Below are 14,192 nucleotides of genomic sequence, written 5' to 3' on the forward strand. Positions count from 1 at the left end.
CCCTTCACTGGGATTCGGCGTTGAGGTCAAACTGAGGACAGGAAGCTGCACCTGTCCACACAGGCTCGCACAGCTTCCCCCCGACGTCAGGTCGACCTCCTTCCACCACCCACCGTAGCTCACCGCTCACACTCTCCCGATGTCCACTTCCACAAGAAACTCCAGGTCTTTTTCAAGGGAAAGGGCCCTATTTATTATGTTAAATAAATCACTAAATGTATACACTTATACAGATGAATGAAAGAGTTTTCCACCGTTTTTATTAGGGTCCTGTCTTCGTGTTTCACGAAGTTGTGAGAGTTGTGGCCACAGGCCCTTCTCCCCAGTGAGCCCGGGGGTTTCAGCGCACGGCTTCGCACAGCATGGCGGGTTTCAGGAGGGCACGGGCCACGTCATGAGGGGCCTGAGCCACGCTTGAGCTGCAGTGGGTCCGGTGCTAGTTACCTTGGACGCAGCTTCATTGCTCTTCATTTTTTCTCTCAGAGTTTTCCACCAGTTGCTCTCTGGAGGATACTGCCATGGTATTTTATCAAATTGTTCCAAAAGCTAAAATAACAAAAAAACAAAAAAAAGCACAAACTTTTTTCTTTCCTTCTTGAAAATAAGCTTAAATCACGTAAACATAAAAATCGTTCCTTAAAGGCCGCACTGCTATACTTCCCTGTTCTTCACTTCACTCATACTCCTTATTTTCCCTCTAGGCAGCAAACAACGGACAGAAGGTAAACAGGTAACATGGAAAGCTTTTGTTTGGGTCAGTGTAGACTTCTGCCAGATGTTGGGATTCCCACAGGCACAGTGAAGTGCCACCTGCCCCGCCCCCCAGCTCCCCACCTCACTGGCTGGGGCTATTAAGCCCTTCCAGGGTCTTGGGCACTAGAAGGAAAGTCACCCCATCCAGAGCCCTTCCAGATAGGCCGACAGCCCAATACCTAGGGATTCCCGTAATACAGACCAAATGCTCCAGAGTGTTCACTATCTGTTTGGGGACTGCACCCCAATATTGTATAATCATGAGAATAACCACGATAACGATACCAACTTGTATCCAAAATCAAGTGATAAATATGACTATATTTTATCTTTTGTCACAGTGAAATTGTGTACAAATAAGAAGAATCTGAACAAGTCACTGACTACAGTTTTGAGGAGTAAAAATCTCTTCATTGCCTAAAGAAACAATAAGTTAGATTTTTCTAGTATATAAAGCCACTTCTTGGCTGTAAGTTCAGTGCCTCTGGAAGCTGTATTGTAATTGTTCACATAGCTGAATCCTACTTAGTAAATGACTGTTTGCCTACTGAATCCCTTTAAATTTTTAGTCACCTTCCAAAAATGCTTAACCCACTCACATAGAATGATCTATATACAAGAAGCTGGATTTACCAAAGTTACATTTAAGAATAGCTTTCCATCGGGGTCCTCAAAAGTTAAAAATGGAACTGCCTATGACCCAGGGATTCCATTTCTGGGTCCATATCCAAAGAGTCTGAAACACTAATTTGAAGGAATATATGCACCCCTCTGTCCACTGCAGCACTATTTATCTTAATACAGTGAGAAGCCAAGATACGGAAGCAACCCGGGTGCCTATCAATAGACACGTGGATAACAAAGCTGCGGCACATGTACACAATGGACTATTGCTGGGCTATAGAAAAGAACAAAACCTCACCCTCTGCAACAGCATGGATGGACCTAGAGGGCATCACGCTACGTGACATAAGTCAGTCAGGGAAAAACACATACCATGCGATTTCACTTATATGTGGAATCTAAAGAACAGTATAAACAAACAAAACAGAAACCAACTCAGTAAACACAGAGAACAGACTGACAGGTGCCAGAGTGGGGAAGGGGGCGGCTGGGGGACTGGGTCTGGGTGAAAAATGTAAAGGCACTGAGAAGTACACATTGGAATAGTTGTGGGGATGTGAAGTACAGCATAAGAAATACAGTCAGTAATACTGTAATAACTATGTGTAGGGCCAGGTGGGTACTACAAATACCAAGTGAACACTCTGTAAAGTACGTGACTGTGTAACCACTACGCTGTACACCTGACACTGATACAACATAATACTGAATGTCAACAGTAGCTGAAAAAAGGAAAAAATCTTTCCATCCTAACTTTTGTTTAAAATAGGTATTATCAGACCTGTCGTGAAGTGAATCAAGATTGACACATTATAAAGAACTAACTTCTCTAAAGGCCAGTCCACATAAATTAAAACCCAGGCAAAAGCTCTTACTTGTTTAGTGACAGCATTGATGTCTCCTAGCAAAGTCACGGCAGGTCTTACATTATTCCCCAATTCTTCTGCACAGATATCAACCTATAAAAGAGACAAGATTGAAGAGCAAGCCATGTTTATTCTTAAATTCTTTACACAGTCAATTGAGGCTGAATAAAAGCATTATGCACACAGGGATGGGCAAAAGTAGGTACGGGCTCCGTGCCAAGTGTGCTTGAGTGTGGCAAGCAGACGACAAGAATGTAAATAATGAAGGCCAGCAACCTGAGCACTTCTGAGATTGCGTTCAAGCATACTGTGCCATTGTGACATTCTTTGGAGTTAATAAAGTTATTGCAATATCACAACCTGCGTGTCTTTTTCCGTGTGAACAACTGTAAACCTACTTTTGCCAACCCCTGCATATAACATGATAAAGAAGATTGACTGTTCAAGAAGCTCCTTAATACAAGTAAAAATCCATGAGAGTATAACAGCATCATAGCTGGCACAGAAACATCATCCTCCTCCTTCAATTCTACTCTGTAGAACTTTGGTATTGTTCCATCATATCCACAGGAACACATTTGACTTGACCACTTACAGTTTTTAATCTAATGAATAATTAAGTTTCCACTTAATGACATTGCCTTATTTAGAGCAATTAGCAAATTTTAGCACCTATCAGAATCACCTGGTAGGCTCCTTAAACTGTAGATTGCAGGAGTCCCCCTCAGTTTCCAATCTCAATAGGTCGGGGGTGGGGCCTCCAAACAGGCATCTCTAACAGGCTTCCCAGATGGTGCTGGCCCAGGAGCCATATATTAAGAAGCACTCCTCGGGCATGGCTTGCATCCTTCCTGTTTACTCAGAAGCTCCATTTCTGGATGGCCATGGGCAAGTAAAAACAGCTTCTGCCAGGAGAAGTAATTGAGCCACCCCAAAGGGGATGCCCTTGATTCCGCAGCCAAGACAGGCAATCAAAGAAGTGGCAGCATGTCCCACGTACAAGCCAGGCCTTGCCTGTTTGTGGTTTTATTTCTCAGTGGCCCAAGGGACTATTAGAAGTTGACTCTCTTAGGTAAAAGGTAAATAAGGAGAAGACAGCAATTATAGCTGGATCGTCAAACGCCATACGCAATCTATGTAGGATGAACAGGTTTGCACGCCACTACGCGGGCAGCACTTCCCACACCAGTAAGGAAACTGGCTTATACGCAGGGTCATAATGATACAAAAGTCATCAAAAGGAGGTCAGAGTACATTCTAAACACTCTGTTTAATAACTAGGTAAAAGCAGCATCGCTTAGAGATTTCTAACCAAAGGGTGTTTGAAAGTTTGGCTACCTAAAAGAACAGTTCGATCCCTAACAAAGTTGAATGTTTTGTTCTAATCTACCATCCTACTTAAACCTCTTTTGTCTACCTTTAAATATACTTGAACTATGAAGAGGCAAATTATACTTTTCAAACTATTTAAAGCTTGATTTTGAAATGTTTTCTGCTTAGAAGCGGTACATTGTTTCGTAGGCTTGAAAAAGCAGCTTGCTTTGGTACCTGTAATTATGTTAGACAATTTATAAAATTCTGCTTCTGTAAAAGGAGAAATGGCTCTTTATAAAAGCCGAGAAGAAAGCCGAGCTGTTAATGGCTGAGGAGAACAATAAATTACAGATAGCTCTGATTTTAAGTCTGTGCTCTGAGTACCTGAATAAACTTCACATCTGGTCGATATCTTGGAGGCAGTCCAAAATGCAATATCCAGTTTAATCTGGCACCAAATAACACGATTACATCTGCAAATTGCAAAGCCCTATTTAAAAGAAGAAACTAATGTAACACAAAAAGTATACATTATTTGAATTATTCTAAAATTAATTTCTAAAGTATACATTGGATAAGTCTAAATAATTTGGAACTTACATTAGTCTTCAGAATCAGCTTCTATGGTAAATTTGAACTTTCAATCTAAAATAATTTATGATGCTATTCTATTCAAATAATAATATAAAAGATGAAATAAGTATGCTGGTGTGGCTCAGTGGATTGAGTGCCAGCCTGTGAACCAAAGAATCACCGGTTCAATTCCCAGCCAGGGCACAGGCCAGATCCCCAGGGGGGGCACACTAGAGGTAAGCACACACTGATGTTTCTCTCCCTCTCTTTCTCCCTCCCTTCCCCTCTGTCCAAAAGTAAATAAATAAATAACTAAAAAGGATGAAAGAAGTAGAAAAATATTACCATAGGACTATATCTATACTCTGTTTCATTGATTACTTTTTTATTATTAAAATAATACAAGTCCACTGTGGATAATCTGGAATAAGCAGGAAAAGTATAAAGAAAAAAAACAAAAGCCTCCAATTATACCATAAACTTATAAACTATTATTAATGTGCTGATGTTATTTTCATCTAGTCTGTTTTTCTATGCAAGTATATTCATACATAGTTGAGCTTATTTAATACTCTCATGTACCTTTGCTAATATAAATGTTTTCTTCTGTCATTAAGTTCTTCTGAAATACGATTAAAGGCTACCTGTTTTGCTGAACATATGTATTAAATTTGTTAAACCTTTTCTTGATTGCTGGATATTCTCTGTGTTATTAGTAGTACTGGGTTGAGCATCTTTATGCGTGAATCTTAATACACGGCTTCATATTGATTCCTAGAAGCATGTATTTTCAAGATGACTGAACGAGAGTCCTGAGTTACTTTCAAAAATACTGTATCAGTATTATATTTCTAATAGTTTTACTTTATAAATCTTAATGTTTGTTAATATAATTTCTAGTTTTAAAATTCCTTGTATTTTGATATGCACACTGATACTAACATAGCCACCCCTGCTTTCTGTTTACCTCATACGTCTCTGCTTGTTTTTATTTTGCTTTAGATATGGTTCTTACAATGCACGTGGCTGTTATTATTCGTGATCTAATCTCGATGTCTCTGCCTTTTCCCAGGAGTAGTATCATAATTTCTGTGGGTTGTTTCTTTTTTTTTTTTTTTTACTCCTTACTTTTCTGCTTCTTGGCTGTTTCCCTTTTTCCTATTTTTTTTTTTTGCCACAGAGGATCAGGTTTTATTTATTTATTTATTTATTTATTTATTTATTTATTTATTTATTTAGCTTTTGTCTTCTTCAGTGATCTAGCCTATTCTCCACAGAAATTCAGTTATCATTTTAAGTATAAACTCAAAAAAGTTATCTTCACATAGGGTATTGGTCCTGTGCACCCAATTTAACAGATAAAAACTACAAGTAGGAGGCTCGACTTACTTATACATAGTCCGAAACCCTTCAAATCACTGACTCAATTAAAAATAGTCGCTTGTAATCTTTTTCACACTATTATTGTCATTAATATTATCTTCTTAAATTTTGACTGGAACAAAGATAATTTCTGGTTCAACTTAAGTTAAAGTATATATTTTTAAAAAGTTAGTGTAAGAATGAATTTGGTTTCTATACTATGTATACTAATATAAAAAAGATATAGTCTATTAAGATAGCATTAAATGAGCAACAATTAAAGGCTGCGCAGCAAACATTACATTTTAAAAATCCTCAAAATTAACTTCAGTGCACGCATGGCAATACGCAAAATACCAAACGCCCGGCGGTGGTAAACTGTGGAGAGGGGAGGAAGGCGTGGGCTCGGGAAAAACAGGCAGGGGGGACCAGGTAAACCTGTGATTTTTTTGCTTCTTAAAAATAAAATCCTAAAGCAATGACATATTACTTCATATTATGTTGTATTTGATAAAACTGAGTGGTAGTTACATTAAATTTTCCTCTCTTCTTTTTTGTACGTTGAGAATATTTCATAATAAATTTCAAGAAATTAAATATATATACATCTATATATACATATACATATACACACACACACATATATACATAGTTTAACAAGAAGTGTGTTTTAAAAATCTAAAAAGAGGGGACGTGGAGTGCCAGCCAAGGTTGGGTAGGCCCACCACAGCCTTGCCCTCCCACTGATTACAACCAAAAACTCTTGAACAAAACAGGAAAAGCAACTACCTGAGGACCCTGAAAAGTAAACAACAGTAGGCAGACTGGGGGAGTCAAACGCACAGAAGGAGTGGGTTTCAGGGTTTCCCCCGCTCGTCTACCTCCTGGATGTGTCCCAGTGCAGCCCCAGCTCCAGAACCGGAGGGCAGCAAAAATCTGTCTCTCTGGCCAGAGGATCCGGAAAAGGGACCTCTGCAAGCCGAGAACACAGGGGGAAGGCTCAGAACTTATTTTGCTCTCTACCAAGCGTACTCCGAAGGCAGCCCTGCTGCACAGCAGCATTGCGGTAGCTCCCAGGCAGCTAAAATTCCAAGAGAAACATTTTTCAGGCAAGAGTAACTAAAAGAATCCCATGTTATCTTACAAGTATTGGGGCAATCCCCCTTATTTTTTATTGTTCTTTCTTTCTGTCACTTGGCCCCAGGAAAAGGAACTCCTGGAAATCAGGAGGGGAGGGGCTACCCGCTAGAGAGAAAAGAGACCTCTAATTCTGGATACGAACCAGCACAGGTCTGGGGCTCACCCCTGGGCTGTGCATGTGCAGACAGACCCAAATCTGCGTAGCAGAGACCTTGTAACTGAGTGACCCTGCAGCCCATAGTAAGACTGAACTTACAGTCTGACATAACCGTGCTAGCTGCTTGCTGAAACAAAAACAAAAACAAAAATCAACATTCTACAGAAGCCTTCAATATGACCTGGCATCTCACAACATAATATTCAAAATTCCAGGATTCTCTCCAAAATTAATACACAAACAACCAGGAAAATGTGACCAATTTTTAAAAGAAAAGATAATGAATAGATGCTAGTTCTTTGATGACCCAGATGTTGGAATTAGTAAACAAAGACTTTCGGGCAACTACTGTAACTGTTCCATAAGGTGAACAGAAATACTCTTGAAATACAAGGGAAGAAGGAAGTTTTCAGCAGAGAAATAGAAACTGTAAAAGAGATTAAAGGAGTAAAAAGAATTAAACAGATATCCAGAAACCTATGGGACATTATCAAAATGTCTAACATATGTGTTATCCCAGGAGAAGGAAAAGATACTGGTATAGAAAAAATATTTGAAGAAATAATGACCAAAATCCTTCCCAATTTAGTGAAAGATACCAATTTACAAAGTCAGGAAAATTAGAAAACACCAAAAGGATAAAAAGAAAACCATGCCCAGACACATCATAATCAAACTGCACCAAAGATAAAGATAAAACCAAAGATAAAGAAGAATCTTGACAGCAGCCACAGAAAAACAAGATGATACATATAATAGGGGGGCAAGGATTCAACTGACTGCAAATCTCTCATCTGAAACAATGAGAGTCAGGAGGTAGTAGACATCTTTAAAGTGCTGAAAAGTCTAAAAAGAAACCGGTGTGCTTAAAATTACATGATTCTTTCAGAACGTCTCCTTGAGTCGCTAAAGTCACGTAAAATTAATTAGCCTAAAATCCACCAAGTCCTTGTATTTAAAAATCTGAATGCTACGCACCTGGACCTGGCAGCAGCTACACAATTTGGGTGATTGTCAGGGATAACACCCTTTCCCATGGGGGTGGGTAAAAATGGCAATTTACATTGCTCCACCAATTTCCGGATTCCCTCCTCTGCCTGGGCATAAGCGGCACCTACAAGAAATGCAAATACATTGGACTAGTCAGTTAAACTCCAGACACCATGACTCTTGAAACAGTTCATGTGAAATTGCTTTTAAAACTTCTCAAATAGTCTCCTGCTATTACAGGACTTAAACTCAAAACAAATGACCGTGGTTTTTATCTTTGGTATCTAAAAATGTTTAAGAAAGCAACAGCTCTAATTTTCCCTCCAATAGGATTCTCAATTATTCTAAAGGATGTCTACCTCAAAACAAAAGTTGCATCCCACATTGCCTGCTGCTCTAATTGCCCGTTCTCTGCTACAGTTCTACTGAGTTAGTGCTCACAGTTCCCTGAACATACCGTCTGGTAGGCCCGGGTGGGCGTGGAAGGACTTGGCCCTCCCAGGGGAAGGCTCTCTCTAATCTCCTGTCCCGGTCGTGGAAATTCTAATAAGGGCATATGTTTCTAACGCTCCGTAGATCTCTTTATAGGCTCTACAATTTTGTGACTGCCCTGGGGCTCACCCACGTGGGTCACACGCTTGTTTTTACCACGTGTGTCTGCAGAACCACCATATGCCCATTTCAATGACACTAAACAACTCACTTGTTTGAGGGATGATTTCATTTCTAATGTCATCAAGGCCACTATGTTTCTTTTTAGCTATTTAGTTTTATATTCTTCTTCAGGGCTAGTAGAATATTACTCCATATTCAGAATGTATAATCCTCTGCTAAATCCCAGTAAATAGCACAGTGTATGTGCAAATTTAAAATAATGCTCCCGCTCATAAAACTACCTTAGAAAACTCTTTTCTCATACATGTAAGGTACACAGTAAATGGTCCCTTTTTCTCATCTAGACCGCTTCCTTGTGTTCTCCTTCTTCCCTCAGTATCTTTGCCCACCCAGTTCCCTCTTCCCTGACTGCCTTTGTTCTCTTGGTCCACCCAGTGATGAGACACTTTTCAAGGAATAGCCTCAGGGTCCATCTCTTCGGAGGAGTCTGCCCACACCGACAACTACACGCGTAAACTGCTGCTGCCCCCGAGAACCCGCCTCGCCTCTCTGCACACGCTGCTCACCAGCGCTGTGCTGCGCCCATCTGTCACCAGGTCTGTCTTCCTCTAGGTGGGGGGACAATGATTTCTCTGTGTACCTCAAAAACGTTTTCTATGCTCCCTGCCTTGTAACTGCTCCTTAAACACTGGTTAGAGAAAGAATGAAAACTTGCATCCACTAAACTGTTTCTACTTACTGCCCTATTTAATTATGACGATAACTTGAGGGAGTTAATATTCTGACTTGCATTCTTTTATGCAAGTCAGGTATTTGAGACTCAAAGCAGCTGTTTGCCAAGATCCGAGAGCGAGGACATCATATAGCTGCATTCAAATTAGTTCTGACTTCAATTTTGTTCTGTTGTCCACCATTGCCATCAAAACAATCTTTAGCTTCTATATAATGGGTTGGCCAAAAAGTCCATTTAGGTTTTCTTCCATAAAATAAAAGACGTATTTTTCATTTTCACCAATAACTTGATTGATGTGGATATTTTGAGTATGTCAGCTATTTCCCACTATTGATTTCTAGTGGGTAGAGGCCAGGGGAGCTGCTAAACATCTTCCAGTGTATAAGACAGCCCCGCAGCAAAGAATTATTTGTCCACAACGTCCATAGTACCAAGGAACTTCACAAACCACTTCTGACCCATGAGGTCAGTCACAGCACCTTCTCTATACACGGCACAAATCTTTTCTTTTTTGCATTTCAGTTGTGTTTTTACCTTCCTTGAAATAATGAAGCATAATACACTGAAAATGTGTATTTTCTTTCACCTTCAATATTAAAATAGCTACACAAATATTTACCATATTTGATAAGTTTTGTTTAAATGCATACTGATATCACAGCTGTCATAATCTAACAAAACTGTTTCAAATAAAGTTAAAGACAACTAATCACTACTAGAACCATCATATGGAAAAAACTAAACGAGCTTTTTGGCCAACCTTATGGTTTCTTAGAAGTTTACAACTGACTAACACGGTCATAAGGGATACATAGCTTCCTCAGTTCTAGAACAAAGAATGGATACTATAGTAAGTTGCTGAGAGCAGTATAAACTGACACAATACCTTGGGAGAAAGCCATTTGATAATATTCACCAAAAGCCTTAAAATATGAATACCTTTTAACTTAGTTAATTTTCTTTCTGGGAATCTGCTTTATATACTAAATATGGAAAAAGCTATAAGCACAAACATGTTTGTCACAGTTTGGCAAATTTAAATATTTGCCAGTAAAGTTTTAGTATATACATGAGTAGACATTAAAAATTAAATTTAGGGAAAAAATTAAGACCATGAAAAAATGTTATCATGTTAAATGAATTAAGTAGAACATGAAACTGTTTATGTAGTATGACCACAGTATGTAAAATACACACGCAAAAGGCAATAGAAAAGTACTATGTGTTAAAAATAGTTGTTTTTGGATGAAGGGATTTCTTTCTAATCTTCTGGATTTCCCAAAACTTTTATAAACATTTTTTATAATAGAAAAAAAAGAATTTTACTCATAAGACCAAAGAAATGCAATAGGCAATATGAGCATTCTAGAACAATTCTAGGATTTCAAAACAAATAAATAATGCTATTTGGATGAGGAGAATTCTTATTCCACTTTCAAACATTAGAAGAGATGATAATAATAGAGACAACTTCTAAACGGAATCAGCATTCTTTCAAAAGCCCAGCGAGAGTCGCAGTCCCACTCAGGGCTACCTTTCCCGATGATGAGAAGGGGCTGTTTGGCATCCCTGATAACCGCCGCCGCCCTGCGCACGGCGGACGTCTCTGCCATGCTAACAGGAGGGGGCATGCAGCACTCCGTGTACCTGGAAATAAAGTTCTGCCGATTAAAAGAGAGCAACTTTCACGGTTTTTATTGTGAAGATATCAAATATATAAAAAGGTAGGGAAAAAAACAGTACAATAAACTCCATATACTCACCATGTAGACTCAACAACTAATATCATTTTACCACATTTGCTTCACACATACACACACAAACATACATGTAAGTATTTTTTTCCTGAATCATTTTAAAGTAAATTATAGGCATCAAGACTTAAAAACTTCCCTATGCAGCTCAAAAAGATCAGACTTTCACCTATATAACCATATCTCTATCACATCTAGTAAATGAAGTTATTCACTAGTATCAACTAATAGTCAATCAAATGAGTAATTCACTGATAGGAAATTTGAGTTAATGGCTTAACATTGTAGTAGTAGTTGTAGTAATAGTAAGAACATACTAAGAGCTAATATTTAATACTTACTATATGCCACTTATTCTCATTTAAATTTCAGAACAATGAGGTAAGGTATTACCATTATCTCCATTTTACCGTTGGGGGAAAAAAAAACCAAAGTAAGTCACTTGCCCCGGGACCAGGGCATGGGGCAGTGACTGGACTGAACTAGTTCATTCTGTCTCCAAAGTCCATGCTTTTAACCACCTCACTGTGGTTCCACTTACTGGGTAAGTCAATATTTTAGTAACACAATACGCATTCGTAAAGGAAATATTAAAACTGTATAGTTAAACATTTCTGGACATCAAGTCCTCAATGTTTTATTTTGTTTACTCTAATTAATAAACACCATACTGTTCAAAACTTGGGCAGTATAATACCCAAAAAAGGACATTCGAATGTCCACAGAGTTTTTAAAGAAGACTTGCAGAGTTAACTTACCTGAGGCTCACCTCTCTCTCCCCTGCCTAATAATCTATTGAGTGTCACGTTCAGGTGTTATGTAGAACAGTCGTCCTTTTGGTCTGACTCTCCCAAAGGAAACCGCTCCTTGGTATACTGAATGTACCAAAATACCCACTTTCTCTCTGTAGTTAATAGAAGGATACTTGGCTCACGAGAGCAGGAATGTACTAAGTGGTACCCGGAGAGATGCAATAACCCAAGGACACATCCTTACCAGGGGTGACTTAGATGCCAGTGGAAAACGTTTTTTTGTTTGTTTGTTTGTTTTTAATGTTTCTTACACTTACTGGTCACGTAGTGTTCATTTAAGGAATAGACATCTTGTATTGGAACATTTTTAAATTACTGAGACAGACTAAAATTGTTTATATTGTGTTCTAATAGTTTTCAACAGTCTCCTCGTGTTTTGGTTTATACTATAAAGACTCTAACTAACCACACTGCATTGATGAGGATGTATTATCTGTGGGTACCGAAAGAGTAATATCCAATGAGGAGTTCAGGAAGCTCCAAGTGTTCGATTTAGTAATCAAATCCCAAAATAATTACTAAATAATACCATTTGAGTTAAGAGAAACCCTTTGGCTAGGATTAGGTTAACTTACTAAATCATCAGAAGTTAAGACAAATGAAGATTAACTTCTAAGCTGCTAAACAGATTTTAAAGCATTATAATAACACAATTAAGAAAAAATCTAGCATAACTATTACTCACTTTATAGAATTCACGTTTGCCTCGAGGTTCACAAAGTCTGCAGGGATATCAACATAGCAAGCACCTGGACGGCCATAAATACTGCTTCTTACTGCCTAAATTTATTACAAAGAGAAGAACATGTTGTAAAAATCTCAATCCTTACTATCATATTCCACTCAAAAATAACTTAAAATTGTTAAATGGATAGTTCTAATTTTTCTGAACATCATTAGTTGGAGAAGTAAACAATTTTGATTAAATTTTAAGTACATTGTATTAATTCTATATAGAGTTGACCTTTAAAACAATATTACGGTTGGGGCACTGATCCCCCATGCAGTCAAAAAGTGTAACTTTTGACTCTCCCAAAACCTCACTACTAATAGCCTACTGTGAACCTTATCAGTAACAGAAACAGTCAAACTGGCAATATTTTGTATGGTATATGTAGTATGTATTGTAGTCTTTAATAAAGTAAGCAAGAAAATGTTACTAGAAAAATCATAAGAGAAAATACATTTACAGTACTGTACATATGGGTTTTTTTAAATGTTTATTTATTTTAGACAGAGGGGAAGGGAGGGAGAAAGAGAGGGAGAGAAACATCAGTGTGTGGTTGCCTCTCACGCTCCCTCTACTGGGGACCTGGCCCGCAACCCAGGCATGTGCCCTGACCAGGAATCAGCAGCCCTTCGGTTTGCAGGCCGGCGCTCAGTCCACTGAGCCACACCAACCAGGGCTGTACGTATTTATTGAAAAAAAAAAAACAAAAACGGCATACAAGTGGACCTGAGCCGTTCAAATACTTTTTGTTCAAGGGTCAACTGTATTTTAAAAGGGATTTTTGTTTAAAAGGAGATAGATAAGAAAGTAAATACTCAGAGCTTTAAAATTCACATCCTATTACACTTTAGTCTTAGAAATTCTCCACTAGGCTCTGCTTGCCAAGTCTTCATAACACGCATAACCTGCTTCCTAATCCTCATGACCTGGCAGTTTTCAGAAACTGTGATGTCGTAACATGTGTCAAATGATTTCTATACATGGTTTTGACAAAACTCAAATGTAACTTAATCCACTAAGAGACGGTCTTATATGCATTAGTACTAATTTTCAAAAATAATCTTTTGCAAATGCATAAGAGAAAGGACACCCAGAGTTCCATCCTATCTTTCTTTTTATTTTTTCCATAGTTATTAAAGTACAGGAGAAACTTCTTTTTCAAAAATGACTTATTTTATCTGTTTCTATAATTAAATATAACAGCAGTGGACATTAAAATGTATGTAGCTCTTTAACAATGTCCTTTTTAATTATCTGAGTATGTTCTAAATTGTTACTCACTCAATTGAGAGTAAAAATGACACCGACATAAGCAACTGAGAAAAACCAGTTGATCTGGAGGATTTGTAAATACTGCACCTTTTCAATGATAGATGGAATAGCTTCTATGCTGCTTGGCCGAACAGAAAACTTGCTATATAATCTACAAGCTTCAACCTATATACAAAAAGAAAATCACTTAAAATTCAGTTCATAGATCCTATTACTCTTCAAAAGGAGGACAAAATGGTAAGTCATTACTTTCTATGATGTTCAGAGGCAAATTGGAAATAATGGATCACCTGGACTGTTTTTTAAAATTTATTTTTATTTTGTTGTATTTTTTTCCATTGCCATTTATCCCTCTATACCCTCTTCCACCTTCACCTCCCCACCTCCTCCACAATGGACTGTTTCTTAAAAGCCTATGCAAAGCACAATCAAATTTCTGCCTCAGTATGATTCAGAAAGCAAATCCAAACAAGATACCATTTTCATTTCTCAGACTG

The 14,192-nt window shown here is 38.2% G+C and overlaps 1 protein-coding gene across 5 annotated transcripts in view; it reads right to left on the bottom strand.

Annotated features, from left to right (window-relative positions):
* HACL1 (2-hydroxyacyl-CoA lyase 1) overlaps nucleotides 1-14,192 on the bottom strand; it is a 57,120-nt gene that overhangs the window by 34,272 nt on the left and 8,656 nt on the right. For all 5 annotated transcript variants that reach the window (XR_006656227.3, XR_006656229.3, XR_006656228.3 and 2 more), the window contains exons 6-12: nucleotides 13,783-13,860; nucleotides 12,379-12,473; nucleotides 10,662-10,774; nucleotides 7,768-7,903; nucleotides 3,942-4,047; nucleotides 2,253-2,336; nucleotides 445-546 (exon numbers count right to left, since the gene is read on the bottom strand). Coding sequence is in view for 1 of the 5 variants with exons in the window: in XM_024565910.4 (XP_024421678.3) it covers nucleotides 445-546; nucleotides 2,253-2,336; nucleotides 3,942-4,047; nucleotides 7,768-7,903; nucleotides 10,662-10,774; nucleotides 12,379-12,473; nucleotides 13,783-13,860 (714 nt within the window). In the remaining 4 variants the exon portion in view is untranslated. The remainder of the gene's footprint in view (nucleotides 1-444; nucleotides 547-2,252; nucleotides 2,337-3,941; nucleotides 4,048-7,767; nucleotides 7,904-10,661; nucleotides 10,775-12,378; nucleotides 12,474-13,782; nucleotides 13,861-14,192) is intronic.

Source organism: Desmodus rotundus, chromosome 8 (genome assembly GCF_022682495.2).
Source record: "Desmodus rotundus isolate HL8 chromosome 8, HLdesRot8A.1, whole genome shotgun sequence".
NCBI classification, from domain to species: domain Eukaryota; kingdom Metazoa; phylum Chordata; class Mammalia; order Chiroptera; family Phyllostomidae; genus Desmodus; species Desmodus rotundus.